This window comes from Epinephelus fuscoguttatus, linkage group LG22, assembly GCF_011397635.1.
Source record: "Epinephelus fuscoguttatus linkage group LG22, E.fuscoguttatus.final_Chr_v1".
Classification (NCBI taxonomy): Eukaryota; Metazoa; Chordata; class Actinopteri; order Perciformes; family Serranidae; genus Epinephelus; species Epinephelus fuscoguttatus.
In genome coordinates this window covers 22,763,450-22,790,898 of record NC_064773.1, presented here as the reverse complement: position 1 = coordinate 22,790,898, position 27,449 = coordinate 22,763,450, and the positions used below count along the sequence as shown (strand labels likewise).

Here is a 27,449-nt window from a genome sequence, read left to right as displayed (position 1 = left end):
TGCAATAATTCAGCGTACATACCCACGCAAGTTCGCTTTAAAGTGAACTTTAGTTGTCAGTGATGGAGAGCATGTAGGTGGAAGGAGAGCAATGAAAGACGGATGTCATGGAATAAAATGCAGGATGGGGTGGAGGGCTAAATAATTACTTCCACCATATTAAGTCCTCTCTCATTTTTTCTTTTCTCCTATTGTTTTGGCACAAACAGATTCATATGCCACATCGGGCGCGGCACTCAATCAACGGGGTGATTATTAAAAGTTGTTTACCAGGGGTGGCCTTGTCTCACTTTCTACACTATTAGTGCCATCCATCAGAGACGCTGCAAAGCCCTGAGAGGGTCTGCTCAATACCAGCCAAGTCTGGGGAGAAACTTATGGGAGAGAAAATGAGGAGGTCTTGTCGTGATGAATGGGGGGAAACATGGAATAATCAGAGGAGGAATCAGGGCCTTTACTGGAAGTAGCAAGGTTTTGGCTTGTTTATGCTAATGCACACACACGCAGTTAACAAATAAAAAGGGGTGTACATACTGTATATGCAGTGGAGCAGCTCATTAGGGCCTACAGGAACAAACATGCACATGATGGTGGACATTAAAGATCAAATTAGCAGCAAGGGAACAATGGGCAATAAAACAATCTCGATAGAGGACCGCTATGAAATTTATGTCGATAATAATGATAAACTTTTTTTTGCTAAGTGTGGATAGACTTAACAGCCTATAGCCCCTTTAACACAGCCTGCCTCAAGGCACAATGTTGCACAATTACTCTGCCTCACCAATCTATATAAATGGTTCAAACACAAAATGGGGGGCTAGAGTTGTTCTGCCTTCAAGCTGGCAGCACAGGAAGTAACAGCGCCGAATCAACGTCTGTGCAATAAGAGCAGGGTGGCAGTATAGGATGGGTGTGATGCTTTAACGATTTGATATGTGTGAGACTCACCAATAGGAGATTTCAAAAAGCTAGCAGCTAGCTAGTAGCTGCTAACTCAAAGTAGAAGAACAGCAACAGAAAATGTCCGCAAACTGGGTAGACAATGACGTCCAGAACTCCTAACCCTCTGGGCAGAGGACGAGATCAACCGCCACATAACAGGGACGGTAAATGATTATTGTTGCCATATTATTGCCATGGTTACTGTTTAGAAAGCGCTACCCAATACAAATGTTAAATGTCACACTAGACTCCAAGATGTTGTTTTGCACAGGTCACGCCATCAACACCTCTGTTGCTTCTGGAATGTCATTATGCTATCTATCTAAAATCACTGTGGTGTAGGGCATTAACAGAAAAGTCGATCTGTCGACGTGTCGACGTCAGTGGCACAAGTCGACACCCCCCAGGAGGAGTCGACAAGTCGTGTGTTTTTTCCCTCTCTCTCTCTCTCTGTGTGTGCTTGTGTACGGAATGCAATCGCTGCCTCTGATTGGCTTACGCTGATACTTTTATCCTTGAAGTGAACATACTCGGGTGTACTATAAGCGGAGCAGACTCTGTGAGGAATGTCCGCAGTCATTCGGGCTTTCTTAGTCGAGCGCACTTCCGCATTGTAGTTACCTGTAAAAATGTCTGTGAAAAATCCCAGCGATGTGAAAAATAAATGCCAAGCAGTCACTGGTGCGCGGAGCGGAGTCCACGTAGTCGTAAAATCTGAGCTTTGCGCGCACGGGACTTGTGGATGTCCACTTTGAGTCCGCGTGGACCTCCGCAGAGTCCATTCCGCGTACGTTCCGCCCGAGTATGTTCGGGCCTCGACTTTATTGACAGATAAGTCGACCTGAAAAAAATCAAAGTCGTTAATGCCCTACTGTGTTGCGGTTGTTTGGTTGGGTGACTGAGCTTTTGCAGTTGTAGCTCCGACTCTTTGGAGCCGTCGTCCCTTTGCTCTGAAAAATGCAGGGTCAGTGGACATTTTTAAGAAGCTGTTAAAAGCTCATTTGTTTTGTAAGCACTGTTTTCTTATTGGGTGTATTTGCCTTCTGTGCAGTTTTAATGCCTTTATATTGTTATTCTCTGTTCAGTTAATGTCTTATTTTATTGCTATTTTTACTTCAATGTTTTTATTGTGCAGCACCTTATGACTCTTAGTTTGAAAGGTGCTTAATATATAAAATTTACTTACTAATCCTGTGTAAAAAAGCAGAGCTGTAATGAAGGGTCTTCGCTGTGGCAGTATTGTGTGATCTCTTTGTAAAACCAACCTTATCGCACAACAGAAATAAACGTGTCAGCAGCCAGTAACTCTGCCGCCTCTCCGCTCTGCATCTGCTCTGATTTGCTGCTTGTTTGCAGGAGGGCGGCGCTATGCTCCAGACGGCAGCATAACTTCAGAGCAGAGCCCACCGAGGAGGATGCAAAGGATGTATTTTACTGCAGTCAGTGATGACAATTCTCATTATCCATGACTGCAATAAAAGGGAGAAAGTATGATCCGTTTATTAAACTTGTTGAAAGCAGGACATGAACTTGCAGAAATGTTTTCAGCCAGTATGCCCGCTGTAACCTGCTGCCTTCACCTAACCCACACCTGGTTTGTTTCACACATCCATGTAGCTCATTATGCTAAAGAGCTAAAAGTAAATTACGTTATCCTCCAAAGATGGTGAAACTATTAACAACAAAGCTAGATTATCAATTATACGCAACTGATTTGGATATCTCAATAACGACAAAGTGAGCATTAAGGCGGTCTGCAAAATATGCCTTCGGTTGTTGCCGACAAGAGTGGGTAACACAACAAATCTTTTTCATCTTTTCGAACACTGCTCATTCAATAGGTTTCAAGGTAACTTACCCTGTGTTGTTTTGCAAAGGCAGATAAAGCATGTTTGCAGAGTTAAATGGTTACATATAGATGTTAGTTGAAATATTATTCTATCACAAAATATATTCTAAACCAAGCCATATTTGCAAAGTCTAACATTTGTTATCTTATATTGTATGTTAAAATAATATTTTCAAAAGTTCAACTAATGAACCCTCTGATTTCTTCAGGCTGCAGTCACTATCAGGATACTCTGAACTGGCAGCGCTGTCAAATTATTTATGATCATTAATATTGATCGATATGGAAAAAATGATGAAAAAGAAAAGCTAAGACACAAAAATCATGATTGTATTTTTGCCATATCATCAGCACTAAATATTACCCTCCAAAAAAAGGTCAAGACCCCTGTCAAGCTACATACAAATAACTACATAACGTTCCTCATATCAACTAGTAGTCATCAGTTGTAAAATAGTGTTGTGGACCAAGGCATTGGTGTCAATATTCAACGGGATGATCAAAGTCTTTTCATCATATCAAAGCATAAAACAACAGAAACACAAACTTTCATGTAGAATGCATCGCAGTAACTTCAGAGAAAAGTGATTTCCCAGTAAAGGGCCCTGTGGACTACATTGTTTGCAACACTGTGCAGCATTTGTGTTGGCAAAGTGAAACATCTAGAGTGACCAGATGTCCTGATTAAACCGTGAGAGTTCCAGTTTTCAAGCATTTGTCCTGGCGTCCTGACAGGGACACACTTTGTTCTGATAATTGGACTGAATGCATTTAGTTTTTTCCCAAAATAAACTTTAAAGGAGGTCTTTGTGAGATGTGTCACCAAGAAAAATAATGGCTTTATTAGGACAATGGATGGGGTAAATTAACACTCTAATGTCTCTTTTCTGTCACTGTATACATATATACAGAACAGCGGCAGAGACAGCACAACATACCTAAGCCAGAAACTGGTTAAATTAACTGGTGTTCTAAATGGAAATCAAAATCAAAACAAAAGGATGATTTTATATGCGCATAACCCACGTGGTCTTTCTATTGATGGCATGTTGAAAGTAAGTTAATTGGATACAACTGTTCCCCTTTATGTTTAGACAGAAAACAGATGGGAAAACAATGTGGTGCAACTGTATTTTGTCTCTCTGTATAAATGCATTGGGAGTTTTGTTTTCTTCTTTAATGGTGCTTTCAATTTTACAAACCTGTGTCATTTGGGCTCTGGTTTACTTTATCTACAGATGCTGCAATTAAAAAAACAACATTATCACTGTCCCACCACTAAATAAAGAATAAAAACAGAAATTAAAGAACCAAAAGAGCACTTAAATCAAACTCAAGATAACTGGCAAACAACCATTTAAATCCTAAACAAAGTTGTGTTCCCAGTCACTGTGATTGAAATAGTGCTGACATTTCCAGAACACTACAGTTCCTCTGGAGTGGCCTCCTTTCCTTTATTGCCAAGGCAGCCTAACCCAAGGCGCTCTCCGCACGCAACTGATCTGAGGACAGACGCTGACATTTACGAAAGGTCCACGGTTTTTCACACACCATTAATTAAAGTGAAAACCAATCTTTGTCTCCCCCTTTCACTCTCCCACCCCTCGCTGTCTTTCCACACTTCAGCTCTTTGTGCATGTCTGTAGTGACAGTAGGATTCCATTTACACGAAACTAATAGCTTTGCTTTCACATAAACGCTTGGCCTCACATTAACAATCATGATGGGGGATCCTCAGGATGGGGACTATTCAGCAACATTTACTAATGAAATCTCAGAGATGCTGCTAGGTGGCTGAAATCAAGAGGTGATGGCCGTGAAATCAAAAAGGTTCTCTGGGCTTTATTTGTAAATGGAGGCAAATGTGTGAATAACCTTGTGAGTCTTCAGATCTTCTTAAGAGCTGCTTGACCTTTGACATGATAAATGAAACATGTAATGTAGTCTTCTATCCTTGAACATACTAATTCAAAATAGATTTTATGTTTTAGACGAGGATTATAGAAAACCGTACAGATGATACCACTAATAGGGTAGGTCTCACGCATAATTGAGCAGCCAGATGTTTCTTTAATCACCTTTATTAAGTGCAAGGACTAAAGTTTGCACGCAATATGCATCTTAAAGAGGACCTATTATGTTCATTTTCAGGTTCATAATTCTATTTAAGGTTTCTACTAGAACATGTTTGGATGCTTTAATGTTCAAAGGACACTTTATTTTCCTTATACTGTCCATGCTACAACACCTGTATTCACTCTCTGTCAGAAGCACTCCATTTTAGCGCCTGTCTCTTTAAGTCCCCCTCCCAAAAAACCTCTGACTGGTCAGCATTTCTGGGTCTCTCCATATCTTGTTGTTTCTGCACCATCATAGCAGCCAGGAAATGACTGTAAAAGAGTACAACAGCACTTTTTACTGTTAAAGAAAATCACAAATAAAAGCTTTTAAGGACACCTAGACATATTCCAGCAAGACTATGATCCAAAGTCATTGAGAAATCAACATCTGCAACCAAGTTTACATGTTGACTGTAATATGGACACTTTGAACCATGAAAGATCACCTTTAAAATCTTTTATATATAAGCAGGTATATTCCAAGAAGAATCTGATCTGACGTTAGTATGTAGCTACATGTAGCAGTGTAGGCTATGTAATGTAAACAACTGCAGTATACCATATAAAGAAATCCAGCACACTGTGACGTTTTATACTTGTGCGTCAGTTCTATGCAGAGACTACGCCGTAGTCTACACACATGGCATACGCCGTAGTGAGCATTTATACTCGTGCAGTGGTGTGTCTGTGTCACTCTGCAGTTACACCTCCAACACACTAGTCAGCAGCAGGGTTTATGTGAAGTGCTGTAAGGTTGAGTTGATTCACAAATTAAACATGGCCTAATAGAGACCATTTTAAACACAAGTACACGAATCAGCTCCACCATAACTTGCAGCATTCACAAACAAAGCACTTGTCTTTATCTGGACACATTTTCCCCACAAATACAGCATGCTAACGTTATTAGCAAAAGCCTATGGCATTTTACATTATGTAAATTAGCCTAGCAGCTAGCGGACTTTTCCTCTATTCATATGAAACCAGGGACAACAGCAACATTTAACAAAGGTATTGTTACAAAATTCGGCTCCCTTACAGCTCACAAGGTTCACCAGCAAAACAACTGTCTTATACTAAACACATTTTCCAAACAAATACAACATGCTAACGTTATTATCTGTGAAATTAAAGTTTAAAAAAAGCTTCGTTTCCACTGACGGAAATGGTTTCAGCTTACAAAAACAGACAAGACGTCTATGTTGCCGCAACGTGTAATTACATTTCTGGGGAGGTACACGTCAGGCCATGACGTAGAGTGTGGCATAGGCTTACATTGATGCAGAGCCTACCCAATAGGTACAGTGTTGATTTGACACAGAAGTATAAATCCTGCATTACTGTAGGCAGAGTAGAAAAAATTGGAGTGTTCAGAATGATCTGAAACCTGAGCTTTTTGCACACATTAATCTACATATGTTTACCTCTTCCTTTGAAACTTTGGACATGTTAAGTATGAACATCCATCACTGTAACACTGCATCTAAGGCAAAAATACATAAAAGCATAATAGGTCCCCTTTAATAACTAGGAGTAGGGCAACATGTCTGGTATAAAATGGACAAAAATCATGAAGCATGAGATGTGTTGGGAACTTAAACATATGTTCTGCTGCTTGAAAATCACTAAAGCCACTAAACCACTTGTAGAGGGGGTCTTCAATAATGTACGTAAAGGTGCTCTGACGCATAGAAAAATGACAGAGCATGTCGATAGATGTTGAACATGTCAATACACATTAAAGATGCAGGCACAGTGTGTGTAGAGAATATAGTGTATGTATAAAGTAGCATGCATGCGTCTTCTCAAAACTCTGGATGAACTCTGGAAAAGTGCAATGTAGCATTTCTGCTGCTCATAGCTGCTGACTTCAAAGCACACAAAGTGCAGCTGTATCATATATGCTCAAAAATTTATGAAAACAGGTCTTATTTGAACAGATTTAACAGTAAAAAGGTTTCACAGGGAAGAGAGAGATTGCTGCTGAAGCGCCAGGAAATGCTGCACTTGTGACACCATGAGTAAAACGAACATCTATTTCAGTGAGTGCAGCTCCTGGAATAGTCCTTTTCGAGGGTGCCATCTTTGGAAACAAATTTGCAAAATGTCTAAATTGCGAAAAAGGCGATGATTCTCTTCTTTCTGACATGCATAACAAGTTGACATTTGTGCTAAAAACCTGACAAGAGAACCCTCATCTGCCTGAATTTCTGGCTGCCAGGTTGCGTGTTATGGCTCCATTTCCAAAATAGCACTGAAAAACATGGTTGTTTACTGCGTCTGAACCTTGAGGGGTTTTTCAAACGCAGACGGGTCCATTCTCTAATTTCCAGGATGAGGTACAGCTTTACAATCAAGCAGTTCCACACAAGCAGGCCTTGGCGCTGGAGTATTCTGCAGCAGCCCTGTTCTGCAGGTAGCAACAGACTAATGGGAAATGACGCTGACTGTGCTGGCCCTACTAAAACCAGCAAACCTGGATAATATCTCTGCCCATTACTGCGTGTATTATACGAGTGCTCCAGAGTGAATGTGTGAATAAAACCACATGGTGCAAGAGAGAATTGTTCATGTGCATGTTTATGTTATCGTGTCTATGAGCGTTAGAGAGATGAAAATGTGTGTGTGTTTGTGCACGCGCTAACTTATCCATGCAGTCCAGGCCTGCAGTTAGCAGTAGTGTGCTAGCTGAGGTGGAACGGTGGAAGGCAGATTGCTTGGGGAGTGCCACACTCCTCCTGCTTTTCATTTAGCAGCTTAACCAATCCAATCCCACAAACTAGGAGAGGAGATTTCACATTTACTCTCCTTACTATGTTTGATAACAATGCATGAATTATCCTTTTTAAATTACTTTCTGCGTGCATATTTTAATTAAAACTATTAAAGTGAATCAATCATTCGAGTTCCCTCTCAGGTCCCAAAGCATGTTACTCACCAGGAGTTTGTCATACACTGCTGCTCCTCGCATTCGACATTTTACATCACATTAGCTCACACTTTAATACACTGACTACACTGCAGTGACTTAGCAGAATTAGTGGGTTATGTGTATTAAACAAAATGACCTCAGAAGACACCTCGTTTTTAAACTACTACATTTGCATTTGAGAGTTTTAACCTGTAACTTTTCAATCTAATATCAGTGTAATATTATCATTTCAAACCAGGAAGTGAGTAATTAATGTATTTCAGGAGCACATAGGTTCATAGCTCAGCATAGCACAAATCAATCAAAGCAGTCATTTACACAAAACAACAAGCTGTTAATGTTGTTCTGTGCTAACTAGCTGCTTCAAGTCTAGTTAGCCTCCAGGCCTGGGGAAATTAGAGTAGCAATTCGGTGTAATAATGAGTGGATTGATGGGAACAGGTTGGAAACCTTTATTATATTGCTGGAAGCGTGTGTTGTTTGCGTGAATGCATGTTGCAGGCTGGGAAGGTTAAATTAATTTTGCCATTAATGCGTGTGTTGGATTGTCTTTTTGACAGCCAACATGTTATTGCCTGTGGACAGATTCAGGGCTTGAGATCATAAGTCCTCTCACAAACTTTAGGTAGAGTTTACAATGTCTCTTAAAGGGATAGGTCGCTGATCTTACCAGCGCCCAGATCTCCGTGCTTATCTCTCAACTCAAATCCGCAGCGGATTTTCACTGGCTCTAGGGCTGTTGCTCCAACTACAGATTGTGCTTCTGCATTTTCATATGCCCACCACCACAGACACAAAGACTGAAAAAGTGGATCCAGGGAGAGACATGCCTCTCTTTCTCTGTCTCAAACTCAAACCAGACTGTAAAACTAGGCAACACTGACCAAGATTCTGTGCTGTATTGTTTATTTCTTGCCTAAAATGTCTTCAGAAACATATTCTATTGCACTGTTTAGCTGTAACATGAGAATTTCTGAACAGAAAGTGGGCGCAGTAATGTTTCCTGTATTGTAAAAGATCAAAATACGCAATACTGATCAAATAAGAACCAAGATTCTCTCTAATACTCTGTTGCCAATTTCTTGCCTTAAATGTTTTCAGAGACATATTGTAGTGTACTGTTTAACTGTAATTTGAGATAATTTGTTTACCTGCCAGCCGCCGTGTTGTTTTCTGTAGAAAAATGGCCAAGCCTGCATTTTGTCACTCACCAGCAGGAGTCTTTATTGGTCCAGTGCGGCGCAGTGTAATCTGGTAGTTGTAGGATTTGTACCTCTGAGCAAAAACAAATCCCACACAGACCCTTTTCTCTGTTTTCTCTGACTTGCTAGCGGTGCTAGAAGAAAACTACCAAGAATACCAAGATCAGTAAGCTTCATCCTCTGGGAACAATGAATGTCTACAAAATCTCATGGGCATCCATTTATATTTGTTGAGAATTTTTTACTAAAAACAAAGGCTGGGCAATGTATAAAAAAATTAAATGTCATGCTATTTTGTATTTATGTTGTAGGATTTACTATTGGTGCTTCCACATAACATTTACACAATGAGATTTTTGATAAATAACTATCAGTTATGTGGATATAATGACTAAGAGTAGTGTGTTTTTTTTCTATCACAACAATATCTTGTGTAAACCTAAGCTAGGTAGCGAATGTAAAGGTATGTTAATAGACGGTTGACTACACAGCACTGACTAGCAACATTCAGTTTTTCAGCTGATCTGCCCCGACACTTTCCTGTCTTTGTTGTGATAGCTTCCGTCCAACATATCATACAGCTCAGGATAGACAGTGGGTAAAGGAGAGGCAGTGACGACACCAGCGTGACTCTCAGTGAGAAGCACAAAAGGCAGCTGCACCAAAAAGCCAGTGCTTTGGAAAGCCCCATTTGTTTCCGCCGCTGCCTCAGGCAACAGCATCCTAAAGTTGCTCTTCATCTAACGAATGTTAAATTGTGGTTACTGTACTTAGTGTTACTGTAAGTGGAGCATTCTCTGGCACAAGAATTTACTTTGGGATAAATAAAATTCTATTAAATTGAATTGAAAAAAAAAAGATGAAGAAAAGAAAAAGATACTTTTTCTTGAGGCAGCTGCATGCAGCCACATACACTCTCTCCTTATTGGGAACAACCAAAAAAAGAAAACTATGTGGACACAGGCCCTAAGTGGATAAAGGCAAATAAAAGAACAGCTAGAACGCTCTGGTAAGTTCATAACATTACATAGATTGTTTCAATGTGATGCAGCCTTTAAAACCAAGAAAAGACAACACTTAAGAAATAACGGTATTCAAAATCTACAACGATATAACATCATACTGAATAGCACGACTAAAAACTGCAAATGTAAAATTCTTGGCGGAACTCAAAAAAAACCTCAGAGGATTACCAACATTAGCATACTTGATCTTCTGGGCACCATAAATGTCTGTACAGAATTTCAAGCCAATCCAAATTGATAATTCAGTCTTCAGTCTGGACCAAAGTCGCAGCCAAACCAACAGACACACAGTGCCATGCCTTGAAGGCCTCTAATCTTTGCCAAGTGTGGTAATGAAAGGTAGGAAACAACAGAGTGAGAAAAAGAGATAGAGAGATAAATGTTGAAAAGAAAGAAAAAGTGAATGATTAAAAGAGACAGAAGGGAACAGTAAAACAAAAGAAAAGATGAAACTGAACAACAAATAAATAAAAGAGTTACAAAAAAACAGAGCGGAATTAGTAACAGAGAGAGAAACAGAGTGACAGAGATACAGAGAAAGACAGAAAGAGAAAGAAAGGCAGACATGAGAGGAAAGGGATGCCGTGAGGGTTGTTGGATAAAGCATGTGGAGATAAGAGCTGTTCAACAGGCCCTTAAGAACCTGGCAGGCCCACGTTTGAACTCTGAGGCTCAGTGGATCCCAGGCAGAAATCTCCTGGAATTAAAACTACTGAAGCTGAGAAGAGACGAAATCTTTACTTTTTCTCTTTCCTCCTTGACACTAAGCTGCGTCGAAGAAAGTACTTAGTAAATTGTATTACATTTGGTTGATCAATTTGTGAAAATGGAGAACATCTACATTTATTGTCGATGACTGCAGGCAGGTTTGTGTTTTTGTAAATTCAAATAAATACTAACATTTACTGTCATTTCACATTTTGTATCTGAATGTATATGAATCCAGTCTGTGACACTGACAAACTGAGCCACACACACACACGGGACATCTGTGTTCCATTAAATATAGACAACAGACTTCCTATGAAGACATAAACAAATAGGCGATGAGAGCTCATTTGCTGTATACTGGGCAGGGAAAAATGCCAAGATGACATTTGGCTGTGTCTGTTTCTGTGTATGTATGGGCTTCTTTGTGTTTGTGTGTGTGTGTGAGTGAAAGGGTTTTAGAGAGGAAATAAAGGAGACAACACTCCTGAGAGTGACAAGAGAAACAAAGTGTTTGGCGTGACTGTTGTTGTACTAATGGAATTAATGCTATTAGGAATGTCTATTATCCCAAATTTATGAATAGAACATTCAAAGGGCTGCAGATCAGAATACATGGAGAAGTTATACTACACTGTGATGAAATTAAACAAACAAAGGGAACTAGAAATAAAGGTTTGTCTCTAATATTAGCCTATTCTACAACTCCAATTCCCAAAAAAAAGTGTAGACACTGTGTAAAACTTCAATAAAACAGAATGCAATGACTTGCAAATCCCTTTTCACCTATATTCAATTGAATACAATACAAAACAAAGATTTTCAATGTTCAAACAGATCAACTTTAGAGGGTTTTTTTTTTTTTTTTTTTTTTTAAATATACACTCATTCTGAATTTGATGCCTGCAACAGGTTTCAAAAAAGTTGGGACGGGGGCATGTTTGAGGACACTCGTTTAAAGTTCAGAAGTGAAATTCTTTCCCATTCTTACTCATCCACAACTTTAGTGCCTTGACAGCCCAGGGTCACTGTTGCCACACATTATTAATGGTAGTCAGGTCTGGACTGCAGGCAGGCCAGTCTGATACCTGCACCATTTTACTACGAAGTCATGCTGTTGTGACACATGCAGAATGTGGTTTGGCAGTCTTGCTGAGATAAACAGTTACGTCCCTGAAAAAGACGTCGTCTGGATGGCAGCATATGTTGCCCCAAAACCTGTATGTTCCTTTCAGCCGTCATGGTGCTTTCACTGATGAGTAAGGTACTCATGATGCCATGGGCACTAACACACCGTCATGCCTTCACAGATGCTGACTTTTGACCTTTGAGATGGTGATGGTCTGTTGCCTCTTTAGCCCCAAGAACATGACGTCAATGATTCAACTTGAAACGTGGACTGGTCAGACCACAGCACACGTTTCTATTTTGTATCAGTCCATCTCAGATGAGCTCGGCCCACAGAAGCTGGCGCTGTTTCTGGATGTTGTTGATATATGGCTTCCACTTAGTATGGTGGAGTCTTAACTTGCATTTGTGGATTCGTGGCGACAAACCGACTATGGACTTCCAAAGTGTTCCCTTGCCAATGTAGTAATATCGTTTATACAATCATGTCAACTTTTAATGCAGTGCTGTCTGAGGGATCAAAGGTCACAGCCATTCAATATTGGTTTGTATCCTTGAACTTTATGTGCCAAGATTTCTCCACATTCTCTGAATCTTTTGATGATGTCATGGATTGTAAATGGAGAAATCCCTAAATTCTAAATTCTCTCTATAAACTCTGCATTAAGATACATTGTTCTCAAACTGTTGGCCTGTTTGCACACAGAGTTTTTCACAAAGTGGCCATCCTTGTCAGTCAAAAGCAGGAGCCTTTAAAGGATGCCCCTTTCATACCCAATCATGATACCTCCATCGGTTACTAATTAACCTATTTACCTGAATGTTCCAAAGTGCTGTTTTTTGAGCTTATGATAACTTTCCCAGTCTTCTGTTGCCCCTGTCCTGACTTTTTTGGAACATGTTGCAGCAAAAGGTCGAAAGGGATTTGTAAATCATTGCATTCTTAAGCGTACCCACATTTTTGGAATAGGGGTTGTAAGTAAAGAACTAGTTCACCCTGCAGTCAAGGCCATTATTTAGGGGTAACCTTACCAAGCTTTTGGAATATCATAGTGGGGCGAGTAAGTGTTTTTCATTCTGTAAGGAGAATACTATTCCTACTGTGAGATATGTTTCATCGTTTAGGAGTGTGGAGTCCTGAATTAACACTGCAGAAAAGTTTGGATTGACTGTGAGGAGTGTTTGCCTGAGTACACTGCAGACTTGGTATTCAACCATTTGAAGTTTGTCCAGCAGCAGAGACACATTTTAAAACTAAAGAGTAAAAATCTACAGCCATGCTGGCGGCTCTGTGAGACTTGCTTTGCTGTGAGCTAAATTCACAAATGAGCGTGCGTGCTAGTATTAGAGAGACTGAAATGCTGACCTGGTGATGATATGAGAGGAAAAGTCAGGGGATCACCAAAGTCATGAGAATTCATTATCTGGGGACCTGTACAAATCATGCCAATCTATGGCGTGGATGGTGGATATTTCACAAGATAAGAGAAAACTCTGACCTGCTGGACTACAAGAAAAGTCAGGATAATGTAAATCTTTACCAAATGTCACTGAGACATTTCAGAAACAATTCCAAAAATGTCAATCTCATGGTGGTGCTAAAGATAAAGTGAGGGCATTACCAAAGTCAGTGGGATTTATCCTCTTGCAACCATGAACATCCAGACAGAATTTCATGGCAACCCAACCAGTTGAGGTTGAGATACTTCAGTCTGGACCACAGTCGTGGATCGACTGATACTCATGCTGCTAGCATGGCTAAAGTTGGGCTCAGACTACAGGGGTTTGGGGGTGATTTATTTATCCTGGATTCACTTCTTCTGACAATTGGTAGAGAAATCTTGTCTGGGACCTTGGTCGGTACGGATGTTTGGCCCAGAATTTCTTTCTTTCTTTTTTTTTTAAAGATATTTGTTGGGCATTTTTTAGCCTTTAATGGATAGGACAGACAAGTGTGAAGGGGGAGAGGGAAAGGGAGTCACATGCACCAAAGGGCCACAGGCTGTAGTCGAACCCGGGCCGCTGCGGCAACACCCTTGTACATGGGGTGCCTGCTCTACCACTAAGCCACCGATGCCCCAGGCCCAGAATTTCTTGTTATATAAGAGGTTTTCAGATCTAGTCTTAAACCTCCTGAACTGTTTGCAGACTCATCAGGTTTGCCTAAAAAGTACAGAGCAGCTACAGGTGTTGCCAAGCAACAGTGAGCATTCTAGCTCCCTATGCTGTTAGCTAGCATACTACTGTTGACAGATATTAAAACTGACAATTAAAGTTCTTGAAGAACAGACCACCAGTAGAGATGGTGTCTCCCCTGCGCTCTTCTTATCCAGACTCGTTTGGCTTTCTTCTTTCCCCCTGCAACTTCCCAGCAAGTTGTCACACCAACTCAATTTCTGTTTAAATCTGCTTCCCCATGAGATCACGTAAAAGAGATCATGTGATTGGCTCCCTCTGGCATGATCATCTTGATAATATTGTGTAGTGTGATGCTCCATTATTTTTTTAAAAAAAACTTGTAGTTTGTGCATAATTTGAGATTGAAAAGAAAGGTTTCTGAAGTTTTTGCTTATGTGTGTGATGGAACCAGATTTCAGAATTGCCCAGCATTGTTAAAATTCCTGTAGTCTAAGTCAAGTTTACCAATCAGACAGCAGGACATTATGATTGTGTGGATCAAATGTGCATATTTTTTCCAAAGATGCTAAGTCACAAGCCTCTCTCATACTTGTGGATGCACACATTCTGATAATGCAAAAAAAATTAAGCTGACCTATCTGTCTTCAAGCTGATGGTGTTTAGGAGCTTCCTGAATTCATTATGATTTTTAAGTTTGCCATTGTTGACTCCCCCAGGGGCTCTGTCTGCTCCCAGTACGCCTGCCAAGTCAAATTATGAATATTTCCATAAATGAATTGACTTTTTTTTTTTTAACCATTTTAACGCAAGAGCGGACACACTGTAACTACATAAAGGTTCGAGGGGCCTTTCTGTGTGCATAGCTCAAAATGCTGAAGAAATCCATTTAAAAAACCTATAACCATCTTTAGTTCAATCTGAAATGGAATCCAACAAAAAGAAGCAATCTTATTTGAGCTTGAACTTGAGTGAGAGAAAAGGGGAAAGGGGAGAGAGGGTAAGGAGAGCATGAAAGTAAGAACAGATGAGTCAGTTGATGCCTCATCTTCAAACTCTGACAGCCTCCAGTGTCTCACTCAGAGGGTGAATCAGCTTTAATCAACTGGCCTCCATCTGAAAACACAGGTTCTTTAGAACCGTAACCCTCTGACTGCTATCGCCTTTGATACTTCTTCTGATTTATTACATGGTGGGAGTGCAAAAAAGATGGAGTGGCACCCTTGTATGAGCAGTAATTTTATTGATTTCATCCCGTTTTTCTTCAGTGTAACCACCTAAGGGGGGGGGCTACAGTACAGCTCAGATGTGCAGGACCTCTGAAGTGCCAAGAGTCACTTCTCATTAAAGCTCTGAATAATAAATACAGAGATTTTAATAAATAAAAACCAGCATGATGGCAAAGTCACATGGACTGCTACCACGATCCAAAGTGTCATTCATGGCTGTATTCATTCTTTACTCGCACTGTGGGAAACTGCTATTTTACCCATTTATAACAATATTCTCTAAGAATTTATTCTCCATTTTAAAAAGAGCTTTGTTAACATGTGGCTGTGCAACAAAAATCACTTTACACAATTACATTTTCACTCAACCTAAATGGCAAGTCTTTGAAAGTTAAAACATAACAAGTATGTTCTCAAGAAACTGTTGCGCTGCTTTAACACCGCTGTGTAATAACTCGACGCCTCTAGTCATTTCAATGAGGGCAAGGTGATGGAAGGAAAGAGGTTTCCAACATGGCAGTAGGGTTATGAAGCGGTTGCCACCCATATGCATGCACACAGATTTTGATCTGCCACGCTGAGTTCACCCTGCTAAACTTCTGGTGGTTGCTACATGCCTTTGGCGGATAAACTTGTGGGTCCTTATGGAGCAGTAAAGCCTCGTTTCCACCAAACACTTTTGGGATGGGACCTTTGGAACCAAAAGTAACCCTTCAGACATGGTACCCAGACCCTAGTCTTTCCCCCGCAAACAGTACTCTTAAACGTGGGCAGGGTTGTTGTCACTCACTGCTCCGTCCAGCACTATTATATTATATGTATTTCCTCATCACCGGTGACACAGATGGAAGTCTGCACCTCATTTATCGTCCGCAACGCTGTTTATTTTCTCCAAGTGAGGATTAGAATATATGCCGTTCACATAACCTGGTCGAAATGAATATATAAATGCTTAAAGATCCACTCATTACTAAAAGTGTATGTCATATAAAAACTAAAGCAATGGTCAAAGTTGTCAGTGAAATTTAAGGTGCATTGATGGATTCAAGTCGTCAACTCATGCATTGAGTAACATTACAAGTCAATGTTCCTTGTTAAAAGTTGCCGGCGGTCAGCCCAGTGAATTAAGTTATTTTATTCTCCGACTACAGCTGCTGCAAGAAGCAGCAAAACATCCTTCTATTTTATACTTACAGTTTATTAACAAGACTCTCCACGGTATGAACAGAGGTTACAAAATTAGCCAGAACTTAGCACTGAGCAGAGTGACCGTCTGCTATTGACCAATCAACAGACTGCAGTGTTCACAGCTCCACCTTTTAGTACCAGATCTGTGTGCTAGGTACCCCAACAGACCATGGGGATGGTACGGAATGGTTCCATTGATATAATCCACAACATTTCAAAGTGGAAACTGAAAAAGAGCGTACCGAACTGAACTGAACTGTACTGTACTGCTCGATGGAAACAGGGCTAAAGAGGACAAAATGGAGGAGCTGATAATTTTGGTGTCAGAGTACATGGAGTTCTAGCGCTAGCAAATTCTTAATGTTTTTTTTTTTGTTTGTTTTTTTGGGCTTTTTGCCTTTTCTTGAAAAAATTTAAAGGACAGCTTCAGTGTGAAAGGGGGGTGACATTCAGCAAAGCAGCTGCTTTTAAAAACACTGTGCTTTAATTGCAGGCAATAAATCCCTCTAAATCCTACACACTGAAGCTTTTTAATAGTTGACAACCAAGCAGTTTTGCTTCAAAACCAACGATACAGAAGTCCTATTGTTCATTGTGTCCATTTTGAAAGGTTGTTATAGCCTTTAAGCCTCAAGTGTGTGCACACTGCAGCCCAATGCATAGTCAGCTTTAATTAATCATCTGTAACATTGTGTCTCTGGAATAATGGAGTCGGGTTATAACATCACACAAAAGTGTGCCACACCATAAGTGTACTCTCAATATAAAATCAAACCTTACTTTTTTTCCCTTCCTTGCACTCAAGTTAAATCTGTGCTTATGTTTCCTACCCCTCTTCCTACCCTCTCATTGCCACCCTGATCCTCTCCTCCCTCTGCGCCTCCTCTTTTCCTCTCATCTTCATGAGCGTGGATACTTTGCCCTTGGCACACAACTTGGTAGTCAGTATGGCAAGCCAGCCAGTGAGTAAAACTAAATAGACTTGGGAGAGTCAGGCGCCTGCATTTGGAGGTTTGTGCAAATGTGCAAGCTTGTGAGGCGATAAAGACAATACAGATGGCCACACGGGGCACAGACACAACTAAAGTCACTTCAGGATACGAGTCTGTCGTATCAGGTAACAATGATTGATGTATCACATCATACGTTTACTTTAGTATTAATCGGGGCAGCACATTGCAATATCCTGAAAAAAAGGAAACCTGATTTTTTTTACATGTTGACAGAGAAAGGGAAATCACAGTCACAGTCAGGTGACACTGTGAAAGTCACTTAACAAGCAGAGGAGAGCTGACAGCGCTGCCAGTCAAACTGCAGGCTGATGTTAGTCTGATAATCACCATCTGGACACATGTTTCAACCACTATGGTCTGTACTGTTAGCTTAAAGATTGCTATTGATCAACCAGACTCAGCTGACTAGCATCAGCAGGTCCATTTGCAATCGTGACACTCATGACTTCTATTGTGGCTTTTAACATTATTTCTGTTCTAGATTAATGACAAGACGGGAGACGTGGGTGTAATTTACAGTGGGGACAGTGGTGACATGTCGCTACCACTTTTCTGATTACCTAAACTTGACCCCACGACTAATTTGATATAAATGGCAGATGTGTTAAAATCAAACATAATTTTATTGGATCTGCAAAGGGTTAACTCCCTTATAATGCCACTGGATGAGGAATAGTTTCTACTGGTCTTTGTTCCCTTTGTTACTGCCTCCTTATATGCAGTTCTTTGATTGCAGGAGCGCATTTTCGATGAATCAGAAACAGCGCAGTGCACTTAGCCAGAGGACAGAGCACAAAACAATCAAGGCTGTTATGTAATGTTATGGTACCGGCATCAAATTAAACACTGATTGTTCATTGATATGAGAGACAGCTGTCCTGGACATGCTAACTCACTAAGGACCAGGCATTGTAATGATCTTTACGTCAGATGAAGGGCAGCGCACGCTGTTTCCATAGACTTTGTCAGAGACAGTCCAAAACAGGAGTCTCTGTCCGACAGTCTGAAGAGGATACTGCCATGTAATGCACAGCAGACTACAGGGCAGGTCGATTTTTTTCTTGAAATATTCTAACTTTATTTTCATTAAATAATTTTAATAGCAACTTCTCAGAGAATTCAGATATGTGGCATATGTTTTGAATGTGCAGAATGTTTTACATATGAGCCGAAATCTTGCTGAGACATAGGAGCTATTAAAGTCAAGGGGTTTATAAATAAGTCACTGAAATAAATAGGTGTCATTTGGACATTTAACAAGGTTACTTCCCAAACAAAAGACACAATGAGGACTGAAGAGTAAATCATGACTCCATGGTAACATTAAATGAAAAAGTCAGTCTACAGAAAACATATATGAAAGCAATACAGAATGCCTGAGAGCCCAGAGACCCCCCCACCCCACTACATATGTGTCTGCCCTACTTTGGAGACAAAACCTACACCCTTGGTGAAAAGACTCGAAACAGCAGAGAAAAGAACACAAAGATGAAGAAAATCAAAATTAATACGCAACATAAACAGAGGATGTGGAGGAAATGTGAACCGACAGACAGAGGAAGACATAAAAGCAGCCAGAGAGCAGAGATGATGTTTGTTTGTGGTGATATCAGAGTGTGTTGCCACTGTTAAGAAGCCAGGTCCCCCAGTGAGCTGGCAACCAAAGTCACCTTCTGGCAGCTGTCTACTGTCATCTACTAATGCACTCACAACGACTTTTGAACCTCACAGTTAATGACCGGGGAGGTAATGGAGAGCGATGTAGGCCATGAACAGCTCCGCAGCCCAGTGGTCTGTTTAGATGCTGTTTTTGCACGTAACCAGGACAACCGAGATGAATTTACATCGATATAAAAGTCTGGACAGTATATCAGCATCAGTGTCGCCAGCTGGGTGTGAAAACATGTATGTCTTAATGTATATGTTCATGCCAGTCTGTGTGTCTGAAAGCTTTGTGGCGCCCCCTGTGTGTTGCGTGTGCATTACCTGAAAATCCCTCTCCTCCAGAATTTCTTTCCTCCACCTCACCAGGAAGGCGGCACACACGTAGAGGTGGAAATGCGAGAATCCCTCTGGTTCGGCCTGGTGAGAGACACGTGAAAATGTTGATTTACAACAAGTTTAATATTTCACACACACACACACACACACACACACACACACACACACACACACACAGCTGCTATATTGTTCAAACAGAAGCTTAGCATCTCTGTTCATTCAGGACACCTCAAATAGCTGCACCCTTTTATCACATTTCATTAGAAGAAAGATTAAGGAGCATTTTTGCATGATGTATTTAGTCTGCCTTATACACCAAAGGAAGGAGAAGAGATATAAAAAGGAAAAATATAAAACATTTGTCTGTCACAATCCAGAAATTTACATTTGCAGGGCAACAGAGACAAAGAAAGATACAAATCCCCTCTTCTTTGCACAGCTTTTTATTTCAGCCCCTTGTTACGTTTGGCGGCTCATTTTTTTTATGACTCGGCAATGAGCAGAGGGAATTAAAGAGGGAGAAAAGACAAAGGATGAGATGTGTTCCTTGTTCTATTCATTTTTTTTCCTCCGGAGCCCTATCACAGGGAGGATAATTACCCGGGCCTTTAAATGCAAGTGAATAGGGAATATATGCCCTCTTAAAGGTGGGATATCAAAAGTGAATTTTAATGTGTGAGCTTTTCTGAATGCATCCTGGCATGCTCGTCTTGGGGTTTAGTTGCCCACATACTGTATGTTATTACAGCTTAAAATTCATGGAATTACAGTGTGGAATTACTTTAATGAATATGTGTCCCTGCAGTGTGTGCACCATCCAGCTCACAGATGTACTTGAGTCGAAGAAACACACACACACACACACACACACACACACACACACACACAAATCCCCTTTACACTCTTACTAGTAGCATGATTCCATGAATTATTCCTCAGGCGTGCTCTCTGATGTGTCTACTTTGATAGTATGTGGTGGTAAAGAAGCTATGCTACTTTAAAATATGCTCAAATCTGACTAATCAGGCATCATTTACAGTTTCGGGAAACCAACTCACACACTCTTTAATTCTATATTTTGCTCCGTAGACTCTTTGGCACAGGTGAGTTAATAAAAGCGCCCAAGGCTACACACACGTTCCAATAATTCCGCCATGTTTATCACATTTTACTTCTAATTTACAGGATCGCAATTAGATAGAGGGTGTTGTATTACTCATTTCCACTTTGTCTGAGTAACCAACTGCAAGCGTTGCTCTTTAACCACCATACTCATTTGTGTATAACAGTGAGCCATAACTCTGCAGGAATTAACAGGAACTGCCTTTCTGCTGTGATAATTGAATTTCCCTCCAGGAACAAGGGAAGAAATAATAGTGGATAGGCAGATTTAAACAGAGACGTGGTGTGATACAACTGGAATTAACGCCTTATGATTGTACCCCTCTGTCAACAAGTCAAATTGCAGTTTACGTCCATGTCTGTTCAGACTTGTGTGTGTATGTGTGTGTGAAGCATCCACACAATAAAATCTGCAGCTTCTTTGCAGCAACATCCATAGTTAATAGACCACATGCAGTCCAATCTGATGTCAAGTGGGAGGGAACAGAACAACCATTGCACAGCAACCTATAAATAACAACGCCTCCAAATGTTTCCCTTTCTTTTAATGCAAACGAATACATTCTGAAAACATTCGTCCATTTACAAAACAGACGATGAAGAGGCTGAGATATCTTTTCAGTTTCAACAGCATGTCGCAGTTTTCCCACATTCATGTGCATTTGTCCGTACATTTCCACTCCTGTGTAATACTGGCATCACCACACCAAACTTATGTGGAAGCTATTGAGGAAATCAAACATTTTGGCAGTGCCTTAGCAACACGACTTCCAGAGATAGAAGTCTGACACAGATGCTTTTGTACTGAAGCTGCTGATTGACAATATTTTGCACATAGTTCAATATCTTCAAATACGACGAGAACTGTATTCTGCTCAGGGTGGAAAGACTCGGAACATTTTACATGAAGGAGGCTACTCAGTGGCTCTGACCCACGGGCTGTATATTTGATACTCCTGCTTTAGAACTTTGACTCAGATGAGGAACACTTCCCATTAAGTGGCAAAATGGAGGACATTTCAGGAAGAGCAACAAAGTAGGAAGAATCTCTCTCCGTATACAGACAGACCAAGCAGCAACCTCCAGGGCTGAAAAATAAAAGAAACTGCAGTTCCTCAAACAGCCACTTGAGGCTGGCTCCAAAACAGAGTCAAACCCTGAAGACACCCTGTTAAATTCACCAAGTTTACAGTAGAAATAAATGTGTTTACAGCCTGGTATAAAAATTGTTTTGGTCTCTATTGCTAATTTCAACATTTTTTGACAAATGTACAGGGGGGTACATTTTTTTTTAATCGCAAGCCCGATTACATTTTATTAACGTCCAAAGTTCAGCACATTTAAGGGCATGGTTGCATGAGTGACAAGCTGTCTGCGAGCCGTTGCTACAGTATGCGAGTCAGATCCAGCCCTCGCTCCTCCTCAGCTCCACCCTCTTGTCCACTTCTGGCTCCCAAAAAAACCAAGATGGCGATGCCTGAAATGCCGATTTTGAGGCTTCAAAATGGAAGTCCATTTCAATTGCTATGTCCATTGTTTTATACAGTCTAATGCAGTGGTTCCCAGTTGGTGGGTCGCAGGTCCTTTCTAAATGGACCGCAAGTGACTTGCAAATGTGTCAAATCTGTAAAACAGACACAGAGCTTTTATTTTCAAGTGCCATTTCCCACTGTAGAGTGGGCAACTAACGGGCAGCTGCTTGACAGAGACATCAAACCAGCTCAACAACATGGCCACATGCAAGTATGACACTATATGTTAAACTGTGTGGACCTTGAACTAAAAACACAAGGCAAAATCTGGACCCTGTGGCTGGACCAGTTGGGAACCACCGTTCTAAGGACAGACGTGCAACAGATGTCACATGTACCAACAATAAACTATACAATTACCACAGTTTTAGGGTGAGCACCCAAGATTAGTGTCACTGATTCAGTAAACCACCAAATGTTCCCCCTTCTGTTCCTGAGCTTTGGCTCTGAATGATGGTGAAACTGACCTTTGACTTTTAGGATATAAAGTGTCATCTCTTTGTCATGTTATTCAGTTAGACATTTGTGTCATGTTGACATATTTAGTGTACGAATTCTTGAGTTATGGCCAAATATGGGTTTTGTGAGGTCACAGTGACCTTTGACCACCAAAATCAAATCAGTTCATCCTTGAGTTTAAGTAGAAGTTTGTGCCGTATGTAATAAAATACCCTCCAGGGTTCCTGAGATATTGCGTTCATGAGAACTGGACAGACAAATCGACAGATGGACAACTGGAAAACATAATGCCTCTGGCCATGGCTGTCACCGATGCAGAGGCATTAAAGAAGTCTAAAAATATACCAGATTTCAGCTCTCCTTCTTAACTGCATTGTTCTCTTGTGTTTGGTCTTTCGAGACAGATTGATCCTCCCTACGCCTTTGTGTACGTCTCCTGTTGTTTGGGTTTCCTCTTACTTTACCTCCCACTTAGTTAAACCAATTTTAAGAATTTCCCAACTGAGAGTATTTGTGTGTGTGTGTGTGTGTGAAAGAGGAGGGAATAGGGAAAGTGAGTAATAGAAAGAGAGAATGTGGTGAGGGAGGGGGAAAAAAGAGAGGGATGTTTGTGAACAGTGAAGCGTGGCGTGATGTGAGTTGTAAACTGGCAGGTGATTGGCTTGTTGGTCTAACCTTGCATCTCCAATCCAAACAACAAAAGCAAGCAAACACACACTCTCACACACACACACACACACACACACACATGCAAACACAGATGAGTTAGTATACCAATGGCATACGGGAGCGCACTGTTTATCAGCCCCCAAAGATTCGCACAGTTTTAATTTCCTTTCTTCTATGAGTGTGAGGGAGTGTGTGTGTGTGTGTGTGTGTGAGTGAGTTCATGGTTGAGGGCACCAATGAACTCTTTGGGACTGTGAAACTCTGGAATCTAGTCTCTCTGTCTGCCCCCCCTCTCCCTCTCTTTCAATCCCCTCTCCATCTATCCTCCCCTCGCAGTCTCTCACCTTCTTCAGTCTCATTCAACAAATGTCTGTCACCCACCCTCTTCTCTCTTTCTCATTTATATGACTGTGAGGAATATTTCGCAAATTAAAAAATGATTTATCTTTTTCAAAAACAATTTCTGTTCACGAGTTATCTTGATATTTTTGATTTGTCACCAATCATTTCCATGGCGCTCCACCATTAATATAAAATCCATTGCCTCCATTGGCTGCAGCCTAACTAATGGTGGTGTGCAAGGCTTCATTTGTTGCTCGCTTTGATGTGTGTCTGGCAGCAGAAAGAAGAAAATGCTAAAAAGAACAAAATGCTCACTTTGTTTTAGTACAACTCAATCACTTGTATGTGCGTGCTTTTAAAGTGCAAATTCTGTGGTGCCCCTGCATCAGTAGTCAAAGCACACATACCAGCACTCCTTTATAGCAAAGTCACTTTAAAAGCAAAACATCTTTGAAAAATAGATCTGTACCTGACTGACAGACTGCTCTGTGAAGACCTGACGTGCATTGATCAGAAATGACATTTGAAGCTTATTAGTGCTAAACCAATCAGCTGGCTTGACAGAAAATAAAAACGTTTTGATTATTGATTTATCGTCAAAGTTATACACCAAGCAAAAATGCCTACGTGTGAAAATTTGCTGTTTTGTTTTTTTTTCCCTTTTCATCATCTCTGCTGGGTGTAAGCCTGGAGGGGATCATGTCTTTGTGTGCCTGTGTGAGTGTGTGTATCTGTCTGTCTGTGGCTAATCTCTCAAACTACTGGACCAATCAGCCTAATATTCTGTGTGAAGATTTATGACTGTACACTAAAGGACCTCTCAAGGTTACAGTGATTCACAATTGTTGAAAAAACAGATTCATTGACCACAAATACAGATATGTACGGAGCCCCTTAAGTCCAAAAGGTGCTATTTTTATCTTGTGCACACAAGTTAATATTTTGTGGGAACAGGTTAATTTACTATGAACTCATATGCGTCTCTAACGACTTCCGATGCACACAGCCACCATATAATGGAGAGAACTGAGCTAGTCAAGTTTTATTTTCACCTTGGAATGTCATACAGTGAAATTCTTGCTGCTCTTGCACGTAGACATGGGATTGTTATCAGCAGGAATTATTTGCTGCGCATACTGAAGGACAACAGGCTCAGCCGACGAAGGGCTAAGCAACAGGCTCAGCCGACGGAAGGTATACGCAGATTTAGGCCGTGTCATTGACTTTGTCCAGGAACAACTACAGGGTCTGGGGAAGATGTATGGGTATAGATGGATGTTTATGAAGTGCAGAGAAAATGGCCTTAAAGCAAAAAAAGAAGAAGTTAGAGTAATATTAGCTGAGCTTGATCCTGAAGGGTCAGCATACAGACAGCAATGGAAGCTTCACTGGCGAGTCAGGACTAATGACTGAACTAATAGCAAAGCTATAGTAATGTTGCCAGTGTATTCCATCTCTGCATTGTATAATTTACCAATACAAAATCTACTTGGTATTCTCTCAGCAGATTGTATGCCTGTATTATAACAGATACTATCCTCATATATTATAAGAATATTTTGCCATTGAATGTTTAAAATGTAATCATAATGTCCGAAAGGTTCTTTCTAGGCAGACATGAACACTTTGGTAAAATGAGCAAGTAGCAGAAAGCTATCTTCAACCAGCTCACCCACCAAAAACATACAAACTGACTATTCAAATAAAGCAATGAAAGCCCCCATGTTTCAAACATACCTGAGAAATCAACAAACTATCAAAAGCTATAAACCCAGCTTACCCCCGTGGTTTTCAAAACATAGGCCTATCATGCCTTTACTGTACTTATAGGCTATTAACCTGTTCCCATAAGATAATTATCTTGTGTGCACAAGATAAAAAAAGAACACCTTTTGGGACTTTAGGGGCTTTGTAGATATGCTAAATATCGTATAAAACAATTTGATTGTGCAGGAAAAATATTTTTTACACAAATGTAGATCCCCTCCTGTTTTTGAAGCATTTAAAAAAAAGCAAATAATTAAAAAAATAATATTTATGTATTTATTCTTTTAGTTAATGATTATTAGTATTTTGAGTAATCCCTTCTCACTCACTTGTACAAGGCACTTAAATAAGACAGCCTATTCTTTTTTATATAATTTATTTTGATTATTTTACTTTCTTTCCTCTTTCTATCTTTTTTAAATTTATTTATCTTTGTAGTGGCAACGACATTAGCAGCACCACCACATAGCTGTAATGCCACAATTAGAGTTACAGATGACAGAAATCCATCAAGTGCAACATTTTCAGAAAACAGTCTTTTCCATTATGACACCTGCTAGAGTTTTGTCCACAGCTGGAGGCGGGATGAAATTTGACAGAGGCAGCCGCCTCGTAATTCTCTACGCAGGTAAAACACTGTCTTGGCAAGAAAACAAATATGTGCATGTACACAATGGAAAATGTGGTGAAGGAAAAACAATCAGCAGATAAATGATGATGGATAAAAGTAATGTTACAGCGTGGAACTTTAACATGCCTCTTCCTCTGTCCCAATACCCATCCCTCTTTCTTCATTTCTACCACCCATCCCTCTCTCTGAAGCTCCCTCCTCCTGCTGCTGCTTCTGCTCAAGGCTCTGGCATCATTATGATTTGCAAAACAAAGTTTGTCATGGGAGTCAAGGTAACTCCGTCAAACTTGTCTCCCCCTCTCCTCCTCCTCCTCCTCCATTGTTATGCTTGGTCTTCCACTCCCCCTTGTGTCATGGCAGCCATACTGGCTGAGACACATAAGACTCTGACTGACAAACGCTGCTGACTGAAGCACGGAGAAAGTAGGGAAAGTCGGATGGTGGTAAGGAGCAGTGGGAGAGAAAGGGTGATGGGGGTAGAGGGAAGATGAGTCAACAGGGATAGGGGTAAGAGGTAAGGGGGAGTGCATGGGAGTATGGAGAGTGTAGGAGGCTAAAGGTGAGCGGAGTAGGAAAAGGAAACGTGGGATGCAGAGGGAGAGGGAGAAGGAGTATCGCAATGTCACACCGTTTTCAAACTGCTGCGCTGACTGTCTGACTAGACTCATCCTTTCAAAACAAAGCGGCCTGACGTGGGACTAACTCGATACCCTGATGAACCGACTCCAGACAAGGTGAAAAGGTGACGGTGCTGGGAAGTGATGCAAAATGATAAATGAGCAGATTTAAACTGATGTAACAATTACACAGACAGGATGTGATGAACGCCGGCACACCAGTGGATATTATAAAGCCCTTTTTACATTACAAGAACAAGACTGCAGCAGTGATTGGCAATAGTTGGCATTAACTGCTACAAGCTTTACAAGTCTTCCTGCGTGCAATTCATTCCAAAGGGCTGGGATAATGTGCACAATGAAGGTATGTGACTGCAGGACGCATTTAAACTCTAAACTAAGGCAATAAAAGGGACTTTTTAATTGTAAATTACAGTATAAGATCTATCGGAGAGGCAAAAGAGGTCGGTGGCAGGCATGACAAGAGTCAGGTCATGATGAAATCCATTTCAAAAGGAAGGAAGGAGACCTACAGAGGAGGAGGAAAGCACCAGAGGAATGGCTCCAAATGCATTTAAAATTAACGCCAGCATAGTTTCTGTCCCTGTGTGTGCTTCTCTCTCCTACGCGGTGTCTTGCTTTAGGCTACATTTGAAATTGCCGAGCACTAAGGTTAATCAAAGGGAGGGGAAAAAAAGCAACATAAAATAATAAGATGAGAATTCCCACCTTGCCGTGGATTTGGTTCATTTCACATCCCTGCTCCCGCGCTATGTTTATGTGTATGTTGAAGTCGAATGAAAACAGTTCACCGGTGACCGCGATGTCACTGTG

At 40.7% G+C, this 27,449-nt stretch overlaps 1 protein-coding gene across 2 annotated transcripts in view; it reads right to left on the bottom strand.

The window, feature by feature from the left end:
* Window positions 1–27,449, bottom strand: part of tbc1d22a (TBC1 domain family, member 22a) — a 198,895-nt gene that overhangs the window by 20,256 nt on the left and 151,190 nt on the right. For both annotated transcript variants that reach the window (XM_049567332.1, XM_049567331.1), the window contains exon 13: window positions 19,462–19,557. In XM_049567332.1, the coding sequence (XP_049423289.1) occupies window positions 19,462–19,557 (96 nt within the window). The remainder of the gene's footprint in view (window positions 1–19,461; window positions 19,558–27,449) is intronic.